The sequence below is a fragment of the Colius striatus genome, chromosome 7, assembly GCF_028858725.1.
Source record: "Colius striatus isolate bColStr4 chromosome 7, bColStr4.1.hap1, whole genome shotgun sequence".
NCBI classification, from domain to species: Eukaryota; Metazoa; Chordata; class Aves; order Coliiformes; family Coliidae; genus Colius; species Colius striatus.
In genome coordinates this window covers 27,841,304-27,853,676 of record NC_084765.1, presented here as the reverse complement: position 1 = coordinate 27,853,676, position 12,373 = coordinate 27,841,304, and the positions used below count along the sequence as shown (strand labels likewise).

Genomic DNA, 12,373 nt, shown 5'->3' with positions numbered 1-12,373 from the left:
GGGTGTCATGTCTGGTAGGAATTGGAGAGCTCTGTGAGGCATTCCTCACTTGGGATTTTGCGATGACACTGAGTATGTGCCTCTTATTTCTCTGGAATCAGGACCTCAAAAGGTATGGAAAAGTGTTTTCACAAGACACATCCTTGGTCTGGGATACTCGTGTGTCCTAATTCCTTTGTTAGGTCAAGAACCATACCGCTTCCAGAGCCAATCCAGAATTCAGTCTCTTTGAACCATAACAATTGTATGATTCTATGACTTCCAGTGTTCCTTTAAAAATGTGCCTCTAGCAGCTACCATAGGAAGAGATCAGGGAGATTATTCTCCTTTGAAGGGATCCAGTATGTGCATGCAGATGACTCCTTACCAGGAGAACATGTTCCAGGAGTTCCAGGTATCCCAAGGTACATTCTGTTCCAAAGCGCAAGGCTCTCTCCCGAACTTCCTCACTCACATCTGGGTGATACGATGCTTGCTGAGAAGGCAAAAAAACCATTAGTACCCCAAAACTGTTCCCACAAGAGGAGGTCAACACAGAGAAGAAAGGGAAGAGATTTTTTCATAACATGCAAATGACATTTGAGCTTGAGATGCATCTCTTTCTGTTGTAAAGGTGTAAGCAAACTGCTCTAAGAGCAGCAAAGCACATCACCTGCAGTCTTTCTTAGTGCCGTTCCTTAGGCATTGACAGCAGTACTACCTCTTTCTGCCAGTTGAGAACAAATAGAGAAACCCTTGAAAAACCATCTGAAAATGCAGGAAGAGTTACGATTTCTTCTAATGAAAATATATCACTTAGAAAACATGTTGGGATGGGCTCTTGGGTTGCAATGCAATGGTTATGCTATTGAGGCTCTTCTTTCTTACCAATGTCCCCCCCCAAAAAAATGTAGTTTTGCAACCCACAAATGGCTGTTTGCATCTTACAGGTTAGAAATATGCTGAAACCATTTTGAAGTTATAAGCCTGTACAGCCTATCATCAAGGAATGAAAGCAGAAATGGCCATTTGGTTTAGAAACCAAAGCACTGGGCTGGACCCAGAAGACTTTGAGACAAATAGAGGCCAACCACCAACCCGGTGTGTGGGTCAAATGTGGGTTTCTCACTTTTCCTTCTTCACTCACAAGATAGTGATACTAGTTTGTTCCTTATCAAAAGCTTTGCCAACGGCAGATGAAAAGTGTTACTCAAGTGTCAGGATATCACGATTCTGCATGAGAAAGACAAAAACGAAACCAACCAACCCATCCACTCACAAGAATCATTTGCTGCATGGTGTTATTTGGTAACATATTGTAAATAAAAGCTTATTAATGGCTTTGAGATTTAACATGGCAATAGGCAGTGCTGGAGCCATCTATTTAAACACAAAGAAGCAGCAGCAGAGTCAGTTCGACTTCTTAAGGATTTTCACTCAGTATAATGTCCAACATCTGACATCAGCCTGACTAATTCAACCATTTAATAATGAATGAAAGCCTTGTATTTTCTAAAATCAACTTCTAGGGAACTTTTTCTTGAACACAAGTGCTGGCTGTTGACATATGAAACTTCCCCAAAACCTTAAAAATTAGCATTTCCTGTCACAGAACAGCTCCTTCCACCCCTGCAGCCGTGTATCTTCCATTGGGATGAGAGATTATGTCACTGCTCACTTATTTTGCACCCTTCCTGCAAACCTCAAGAAGCCGAGTAGGAGCCGCTGTCAGCTGGGCCTGGAGCTGGCCTATGGGCTCCCTCTGCCGGGAAACTCGACATCAGCAGAAGGCGAAACGGCTCTCTTATAGTCACCTTCATCTCTTCACTGTGGCAACAAATAACCAGAAGGGAACCAAGACAGGATTTTCCTCACCTTCAGCATACTTCAAACAAGCTCCTGAAGCCCCTAAAACCCAGAAGAGCTTATTTTTGGTTTTAAAACGGGGCAGGAGGATCCCCCAGTGCTTCATATGAATACATTGTAAGCACCCTAATATGCCCATTCTGCACTTAAACATGCTATTAGAGCAAACATCTGTAGCAGAAGAACATAAACTTCCTTTTGTGTTTTGCATACATAGCCAAGACTGATACTAGAATATTTTGGGAGCACTTTTATGGTTCAATGAGTTTTAAAACAAACTATGTACTTCACAGCAGACTAAAGAGGTGACAAAGTAATTTTAGGAAGGTATTTTTGTAATCCTGAAACATCCTAACAGAAATGTCACTACACCAGTTAGGACTCACAACAGACATGTTGACTTTTCCAGACTTGCATAGAAAATCTGTTGAAGTATCTCAAACTCAAACATGTCCAAAAAAACCAGAATGCATATTTATTTCCTCATCTTGAGGCTTCTCTTCACTATCAGCCCTCATTTTCTCTCCACATGCTTTCAAAACAGTATGGCAGTAAGCCCTGCTTTGACTCTAATACAACAACTTCTAGCCCATCAACACTCGATGAGTAACTTCTAGAGGTAAAATGTACTGAGACAGAGTCCTGGAGAATTCACATAGTCCAACTTCTGTCTAAAGCTGGGTCGACATTAAATTCAGACCAGACCACTCAGGTCTTTGATAATCTCCAAAGACAGACATTTCATATCCTCTTGAGGTCCCCGTCCCAATGCTTAATTATCCCCATAGTGGAATAATTGGAAGTTCCTACGTTTCATTTTTTGACCACTGTGTTTCACTCCCCTGCCATGCATCTCAACTAAGTAGCCTGGTAGTGTTCCCTAGAGCAGGTTTCAGAGGGCTATTGTGAAGTCTCCTCAAAGCCAGCTCTTCTCCATGCTGAACAAGCAGTTCTTCAGCATCTCCTCACAGGACCTATGCTCCAATCTCACCAGTCTGGCTGAGCTCGCTCCAGTCTAATCCTTGCCTTTCTTTTTTAGGGTAGCCTAAAGCTGGACACAGTATTCTAACGAGTGCTCTCAATCTACTGGCTGTGTAACAATCTAAGTCATCACTCCAATTATTTTCTATGCTTCTGACAGACCTTTCGTACCTGTTTCCAAGAGCAGTCGTTAAAAATAGTGATATTATGCATAGGTTACTGCAAAGTCATTATTTTATACAAATAGGTAATAAAGACAGAAATTGTTATCATCTTAGGGCCAGCTCTAACCTTCAGTAAATGTAATTACAGTCTTTCCACTGACTTTAACGAGAGTTGTCTTGGTTCGTTATATGCTGCAGTAATCAACCTCATTGTCTCTTGAAATGGTGTCTACTTATAAGTGTAGAATTAATAACAAGTGCTGCAAATTCATGTATAGTAGAGGAAGCACAGGCATATATAGAACTGCTAAAAAGTCAGATCCCTTATTCACTGTGCCTTAGGCAGCTGGCAATGAAATAGAGTTTCAATTTAAATTCCCGACACCAGGGAAGTCTGAGCTACGTTCTGTACAATTCTGTCATATATCATACACATGCACTTTTGTCTTCGCCCAAAGAACATTGAAATCTGATTATTTGTCAGTGCTTATTCTTCAGACTAGATTAATCATGCTGCAAAACCCTCCCATATTTGTCAAATATTACAAAAAGCAAGTTATCATGAATTGCACAGCTTTTATGGCTTAGTGAGGCTGCAACTGCCTCTGAAACTGTTCCTACCCCTAAAATTCAATGGAAATGCCATTGGATCAATGGAATCAATTTGTAGGAATTAATGGCATAAAATTTCTAAGTCTCTGAGCAAAGTTTGTAGAAGGAGGATTTTCAAAATAAAATCTTGTACAAACTGCATGTTTGAAAGTTTTGTTAAATGACATGGCTATTTCATCATACATTTTAGATAGTGCACAAAATTACTACACCTGGAGACTTGTATTCCTTCTGGCCCAATAACTGCTCTTTATTTTAGGAAAGTTAGATAAGGTAAAACTAGATTTTACTCCTTGTCAGTGTACAGATATAGGTAAATGAAATGATTTCCAGTCATTTTCCTTCTGTAGATTGTTTTCTTTGTGATGGTAATTCCCTGAGAGATCATGAATTCTTTTCCAGCATCCCAGACCTCCATTATTCAGTTTGCAATAAGTTTCATCCTGTTGGCCACTGCAATGCACGAACTCTAAAACTATTACAATAACTGGGAGAAAATGTATATGTAAGATGAATGTTCAAAAAGAAATGTTAAAAAATATGTATTGGGCAGTATACTGTGTATGTGTGTGTGTGTGTTCATAACACTTCTGGAAAGAGGGGATTCTGTTCCCGAGAATTTGCTGCTTGCTTGGAGAGATCAGAACAAAACATGTCTGCACTAGCCACTTTCAAATGATAAGGATGTTTAGAGCACCTCAGCAACTGAATTTGTGCTTGAATATATTTGTCAGAATGTTGCACAACTATGAACTGTTCTCAGCCTCCCTTAGTGGGAGTTTCAGTTAACAGGGCTGTACCTATGAAATATCAGGCTATGGTAGTTCTTGTAATTTGCACAGGTTTAATTTTCCCATGCAATTTAGAGCTGCTTTGTTTTGTTGACCCTTTGAGTTTATGAAGTGGAGAGAACAGGAGTAAAATTTAAGCATGCAAAGGGGTCAAGAACTACCTGACTAAAACCCTGACAGAAAACAAAGTCATAACAAAAAGTTTCAGGTAATGATTTTGGATAGTTCCTTGCACTTTTATATGAGGACCACTTTAAAAACAAAATTAAACCTTTCACCTGGCAAGCATCACACAAAAAATTAATCTGGAGCTGATGTTGGTAGTTAGGATTTGACCAAATACTGAGAATCAGACATCTCAGAGAGAGCATCATTATTTTACTGTCATCTTTCAAACATGGAAATGCACAAGCAAACGAGTATCATTCACAGGCAAAGGCGCTTATGTATTACTACAGAAGACCAAAAGAGATGAGAACTTTAGAATTCAATTTTAAACAACATTTATGTCTAGAACTTTTTTGTCATCAGAAGGAAGCCAAACGGATAAATCGCAATTTATAGGACACATATTTCCCCCTCAGTTTTGCTGGTCAGTTTTTGAAAGTTTTCCAGCTCACTCAAGAGCAGAAAACAGGAGACCAATATTTTTAGTGCAAAGCTGAAACATTTTTGAAAAGTACAGCAGAAAGCGAGCAACTGAAAGGCTGGATTAGGGGGAACAGACTAATAAAAATAGACCTGAGTGATTCTCTTCACCATTCCTTTCACTGTTCCTAGAAATACTGAGATCATATTTGTGAGCATAGGATTATTTGTCTATTCTACTACTTCCACAGACTGTTCACCTTCCAGTTTAACAGGAGACCCAACACCAGGAAATTTCAAGTCAAACAAAACTTCTTGTTTTCACAAAGAGAAAACAGTCAGTGTTAGTGCTGCTGCTCTTCTTGTGCACAGCACAGAAAATTCTGTGTTTCCTTAAAATTATCATTACCATTATCATTCTCATCTGAAAAGTAGAACATTAATACAGATCTGAAAAGAAAGTAACATTCAAGGTATTTAGAGGTACACACAGAAAAAAAGATCAGTCTTAGGCAAGGAACTGAATCTTTACCTTACAAGCTGTTAGCATGTCAGCTACTGCTTTGCGGCTCAGATTTGCTGTAGCAATCACATCCTCCTGTCTGCATGAGTTCCCAGCTGCAACAGCTTTGGCAGTTGCCATGGTGATTCCTTTCGTCATCCGGATTGATTCTTCAGGTGATGATGTCTTTTCTGGAACCTCGCTTGACTGAAACACCTAAAAGTGAAAGCACAAGGAAAGCCTGATACCATTCAAGTCAAAGCAGAACAACCTGAGAAGCAGGCAGCAACTGGAAGCAGCCCTGGAACAGCAGGAAATTAGAAACATATTCAGAGTACTTGAGTATCATTCTTGCTTGTCAGAAGCCTGGTCCTGATAAGCCTGCTCACCTACAGACAGCACAGAGAAACAATAAGCTGAGGGAAGCATACAAAAAAGGGTTAACCCATTCATCTCATCTGCTATTTAACTACCTGGATGACATTTTGTTACAGACAGCTGTTTGAAGTGTTATAAGAGCAAAAGAATTACTATTCCTTTAGTTATATTATTTTTTCATTCCAACTACTGCTTAGGTTGGTCTGCTCACACCAGGAGATCCTTCCCTACCAAGCCCTTTGTAGCACAGTACAGAACGTGTGCGGGACAGAAAATATCAGTAAAATGTTCAAATGTATCTTTAAAAAGTGGTGGTGGAATGTTGTCTCTTACACTATACTTAGTCTCCCTTAGAAACCTACAGATATAATTTTGCATGGTGAATTGTGTGAAAACAGGTCAAATTATCTGAGAGTACACACTACTCTCATGAGTAGTGGGATGCATGAACTGTGGTCAGACATAGCTAATAAAACCTGGGTAGCCTTACTTTTTTATTTCCTTTTTCTAAGCTTTAGACTGTATTTGCTTGCCACTCTTTCATCATGCAGGGGCATTTCAGAGAGCACAGTTAGTCAGGAGAGGTTTCTTGACTACACACAGTGTAACCTAAGCAGGCTAGTGGTTACAGAATGCAAATGTCTGGATCAAAATGAGCCTGACCTATCCCATCTCCCAGTTCGTCAATTTTTCCCTTTCTCTCTCCAGAAATGGAAACAACGTTGAAAGATAAATCTAGTTACATATGTGAAGGACATCCCTCAATTTTGCTCTTGTTCACTTCCTGGAGTTCCATGTCAAGCCTTATGCATTGTGAGCACATACGTGCCATCCTCAGTTCCTCCTGACCCCCTCCTAATACTCCATTTTTCTCCCCATGAAAGAGATGACACCACCACCACCCATTCCTTAGCAACACTGACAAGGAGAAACATTTCAAAGAGATACCAGGCAGACTGAGAAAGCAGATGTGATAATGCACAATCCTTTAAAGACTGATCTGGGCTGTTTTTAGATCAGTTATGGGAAGGAATCTAACTTAGCCAGGCCTTCATGAGGACACCTGATGTGTACTACGTAGCATACAGAACATTCTTGACCATGTACTGAATCCAGAGTCTTTACCACTGTAGACACTGTATGAATTTCCCAACAACTATATGCAGATGTTTTAAAAATCAAAATAAACAAGAGTTATTTCTTCATTACAATAGTATTGCTCACACAATGAAAAATAGATGTTTTATGGAGAGCACTTGATGAGGAAAAACTGTGCCAGTGCACTTACAGTGTAAGGTTTGGTAAACCACACACTATACAACAAAATATTTGCTGCTGAAGACTGTGTCTCTAGGTTTCTTTTAAAAAAATTGACAGTATGTAAAGGAAGGGAAATAAACAAAAGGTTTTTTCACAAACATGCAGGTATTAATTTATGTCAGTGACCAGTGTACTAGCCAAAAATATAATGGAAGTTGCATTTCAAGGCTGTGCTTCTTTATCTTACAAAGGAAGGAAAACAATTGTAATGGTCTTAAACATGTAATTTTTAAGAGGATCCCATGCTGTTATTAATTCCTCCACAGATATTAGAATCACAGAATCTCAAGGGTTGGAATATGAGATAGCAGGCTATGTATCACTGATAGTATCACTTCATAATAAAGGAAAATAGAAAGATAACTGCAAGTGAAACATAGCTCTGATGCTGAGGAGACATTACCACAGCCAGGATCAAAAAACATAAAATGAGCAGCATTCAACTCAGAAAGTATCTGTAGTGAAAGCTTAATGTCTAAAGAACAAAGAAGCAGTTGCTTCTGGATTTGTACATGACAGCAGCATCTCAAATCTCAAAGTGGGGACCAGTAATGTCTGAAAGTAGGCAGGCTGAAGTAGCATTATACTAATTCAGAGCTGATTCGTGACAGGTAGAGAGAACCGGATGGCATCCAATGCTCTGCAAGGCAGTAAAGTGCAGCTTGAAGAAGGCATGCCTGGCAGGCTGGTCTGAGTGCAAGAACATACTCCCAAACACTGTCACATAGGGCTATTTTGTTCTGTACCGTGAGCTCCTGTTTGATGTACTCAATCGTGGCCTCAAGAGCTCTTGTCCCTCGAGTAGCTTCATCTTCTACTGCTTTAACAGTCTTCAAAAGTGACGTGACATTTGTTACCATCACCTGAAGAAGAGAGAGGTGAAGACAAAACTATGTGATTTTTTCCTCCTGTTTTTCAGCCACGGCAGGGTATGAAGCAAAGCATATTAAGCTAGGTAGCATTATTACTTCTGATAGGGCCTAAGAGGCTTCATGAGCAGTACTTGTTATGGCACTAAATATCAACTCTGCTGTTGGCCAGTTTCTGAAAGCTCCCTGCAATACAGAAATGTAGCACAATTAACTGCAGAGCAATACCATCTTCAGTGGGAGTGTTCTGGCAAAAGTTTTACCAAAAAATGGAAAATTTACAACATTTTTAGGAGAAGTCTCTTATACAGGTTGATTATGTCTTTTCTCCTGCCACATTGTACACTGCAAGTTGAAATGTGAATTGAGGTACGGAATATCTTTTTGAAATTTACCCAGTCCACTCTCTGCCATCACATAAACCCCAGGTACGGAAGCAGCCAAACAGCAGCCTCAAGCCCAACTGCAGATACAGAATCAGCATCACTGTTCCCATTACAAACCCAATAGTCCTGATGCAGAATAATGCCATTGACACTGTAAAAACGACAACTTTCCTACACCCCAGTATGCTGAGATACAAATGATGATCACAGTGAAAAAAGAAGAGACAGAAAGGTCAGGTTTTTGACAATTACGATTTAAAACACAGAGAGCTTTTCACAGCAGGAAGAGCCAAGCTGACACTTTTCTTGACTAGATGGGTCATTTTCAAGTAGTGCCTCAACAGTATACTGTTACCATGGGCTCTGAAATGAAGAGGCCTAGGTTTGACAGGCAAGCAATAGACATGAACATGAAAAGGGCTTCCAGCCAAGTAAGAAGCTACCATGACATTCTCAGAATACGAAAGCAGAAGCAATACTGCCTAAATCTCCATATCTTGAAATATTTTGTAGACATGAAGCACAATATCTTTGTGAAGCAAACATAATACATCTCAGGTGCAGGGAAAAGACAGCACAAAGATGTCACAGGTACAGTGGATTCTGTGTATGTTTTGAGCTTTGATACCTAGGTACTTTGATACTATGTAGGCAAGAGGGGTCAGAAAAGCACAATATCCTACCACAGAGTTTCAGAAGGGTTTTTTTTAACCCCTTCCCTCCCTCTTGCCCTCAGGCTGTAAGGTCTAAAGGAGGCTGCACACTTATTCTAAGCATATGTCTTTGTTGAGAATGTAGTCTTTAGGCACCATTTTATATCGAATAAATGTTAGTTTATAACATTATTAAAGTAGAACCTGCCCTCAGACATGGGCTTGCAAAAGAAACAGGTTTCTCTTCAGAAAGACTACAGTTATTTCATCAAAACCACAAAATACATCTGACAGCCTACAAAAACTGATAGCTTCATGGAAACTCAATATGGTCTTCTTATTTTACTGTATCATCCCAGGATGAAAATGATGCAAAGAAAGAGATGAGATTTCAGGCAATCAGAAACTGCTGAAATTCAAGCTTCACATATCTATCAAGTATGTCTGTAGAGATACCCTAAAATACAATGTAAGAATGAAGTTATACCTTGGCAGCACCTTTCAGCTGGTACATGGACGGATCATCTGCTGGTTTGCTGGCAGCTCCTTTGGTTGCACCAATGAGATCAGAAAGTGCCTTTGCAACATCCTTGATAGCGTTGATCAGGACAACCTATAGCAATGAGAAACAGCTGTAAGCCTCAAGCAAGAAATGGTAGCCTGGGTGAGGGTGTGACAGTAAGGAAAAAAAAACCCTACTACTGGTACACAAATAGTACCACTCTCTCTCTATTCCAGTAAAACATAAATTTCAGAAGAGTGAAAGCTCTGTTGATGGCTACAGTATTCCATACAACTGGTCATAATCTATGAAAGCACGTGTTTCCTGGGAAGAAACTGAAATGCTGATTGCAGGTAGGATTTAATTCCTCTGAGCTTCCCTGTGAGGAGGTTTACTTTCCTCCATGTTCTTCACCCTTTTGGTAGAAGTGGAATGAGAGCAAGAAAATAAACTGATACTAAGCTTACAGTTTAATACAACAGTTACGTATCAATTCTGAAATCACCTACTGAAAGATCAAATGTACTTGCTATGGCTAACTGTCAGAGGGAGAGGTTCTCTCAGGGAAAAGGAAAGTGAACTCCTTTAAGAGGCTATACTGAACTAAATGCTGAACACTTGGTTGGCTGTGATGTTGGGTAAAGTAAAAATCTACAGATAATGTCTCCTAAACCTAAGCTCAAAGATGGGAGTCCTAGACAAAATAAATATACCACAACAGGCCTGTAATTATTGGAATAATTCCCTTCTCCATATCTTTCTCCTCCTCCCTGTCCCTTCAACTAATATAAAAATCAGATGTTTTAAGTATGTTGCTGGAACTCAGAAGAGTTCATTTCAAGGAAAATGTTGAAAGATGCATGAAAAATGAGAAAGCTCAGGGAAAAGAAAAGTGTGGAACAATCACTTATCAATAACTGCATTTCTGTAGCATTATAGATAAGAAAATAGCCTCATTCCTTTGTGTTTGTACCTCACTGTAACTGAAGCCTTTGCTTTTCCTGAAAAGTTTATTTTGGGAGCTCAGAAGCTCTTTGACCATGGAAATAAGAAAAGAACTTGTGACACAGGACAGACCAATGAGTTTCTCTGTTGTCCAACTGCCTATATTGTGTGGCACTGTAACATACATTGCTATTGTGGAGAAAGGTTGTGAGAGTATCGTGTGCTGAAGCTAACAAAAGTGCTCTGTTTAGGACATAGGATGCACCTATAATTTCAGAGTGGCAATATAAAACTGCTCCAGAAAAAAAAGAGAAAACAGGTGCTTCCAGCAGTATTTTCCTAGAGAGCAACAACTTGGAAACTTAGTCCATCATACAGTTCAAGCAAAACAGAAGACACATGCCCTTTAGAGCATTATGCAAATGAGCAGGCTTTCTTAAACTAATTTGGTAGCACCACAAGCACATCTGCAATATGCTTACCAAACTTCATTTCACCAAGATCCAAACAAATAACTGAAGAAATATACCTAGAGAATGGCAAGACCTTATTAGCCTATACAAGTAACAACACATAGTGCACAGCCCAGCTGTAAGCTAGATAAGTACCTTTCAGATCATACCAGCTCTTTAGATGAGTTAGGGAATTTCAATCACAGCTTAGTGAAACCAAGACAAATTCTTTGCCAAAAGCACCCCAGCTGGAATGTGTGGATGAAATGAAAGCAAAAGTGTCACACACAGGCCTGCCTAGTTCCACTCTATGCTTTAACCTCTTGATTGCATTCTAAGAAAAAGAGTGATGTCTGAGTAAATGCAGAAAAGTCCCAGAAGAGATGAACCTATTGTGTTGCTTAAAAGCAGAAGTCCCACATGGTCTTATCAATGGAAACTGTCTCTGGTGTCTTTAAGAGTATCAGAAAAATATAAAACATCTCACCTGTGTTTCAGGATCATCAGATCCCAAGCTAGCCGCTCCCAATTTTACTACCTCAGCAAGCTGAGTGATGGTGTTAGCTGATGACTGAGCTGCTTGGGCCAGTTTGTCCTGACTTGAGGCAGCACCAGAAACCAACAATTTTGTATCTTCGACAAGAGCTTTTGCTGTTTTCAGGATATTTTCCCTGTAGCAAAAAAAAAAAAAAGAGGAAGCAGGGAAGGAAAAAGAGAAGAGGAAAAAAATGTGCTTTTCAACATTATGATGATCAACAGCTACATAAAAGAGCTGATATAAGTCATCATGCCAGTGTCCACTCATGATAATGTACCACAGTCTAAGTTGCGGGTGGAAAAAAAGAACCAAACATGACAAGATGACTATTAAACAGTAGAATTATATTTTGGGCTAGAGTCAAGGCAATTTATGAAAATGACTCCACTTTGGAAAGAAGTGAGGTAGGCCAGCAGCAGAAGAGAGTATTGCATTTTAACACTGAAAGAAAACCTGGCCATACTGTGAGGAAAGTAACAGCTGTCAAACCTTATTTTAATCACCCTATTGTGAGGAAACTGGAATAATTATTTGTGAGGGAGGCAGTAGCAGGAATGGTAAAGGAACAGAAAATATGACCCACTCAGGGTTCCCCACTCCCTGCTTCACATTTTCACACGTCAGGATAACAAATTCTGACATTTGGGCAAAAGAATAAATCATTTTGAAGATGCACTTCACAAACAAATCCAAGCTAACTGAGAACTAGAATCGTATTAATGTAAAATGTCTGCCTGGAAATTTGTGATGCCAGTGTCAAAATCCCTGACTTTCAGTCTGCAGAATGGCAGCAACTTACACACCATCACATCTTTCTCCTTTCTGGAACAACTGGCAAAGTGAGAAA

General features: G+C 39.6%; 1 protein-coding gene across 6 annotated transcripts in view; it reads right to left on the bottom strand.

Moving 5' to 3' along the window:
• The window catches only part of TLN2 (talin 2), a 201,924-nt gene that overhangs the window by 23,854 nt on the left and 165,697 nt on the right, over window positions 1–12,373 (bottom strand). For all 6 annotated transcript variants that reach the window (XM_061999193.1, XM_061999196.1, XM_061999195.1 and 3 more), the window contains 5 exons: window positions 11,476–11,659; window positions 9,577–9,702; window positions 7,928–8,044; window positions 5,514–5,699; window positions 368–475 (listed from right to left, as the gene is read on the bottom strand). In XM_061999193.1, coding sequence (XP_061855177.1) covers window positions 368–475; window positions 5,514–5,699; window positions 7,928–8,044; window positions 9,577–9,702; window positions 11,476–11,659 — 721 coding nt within the window. The remainder of the gene's footprint in view (window positions 1–367; window positions 476–5,513; window positions 5,700–7,927; window positions 8,045–9,576; window positions 9,703–11,475; window positions 11,660–12,373) is intronic.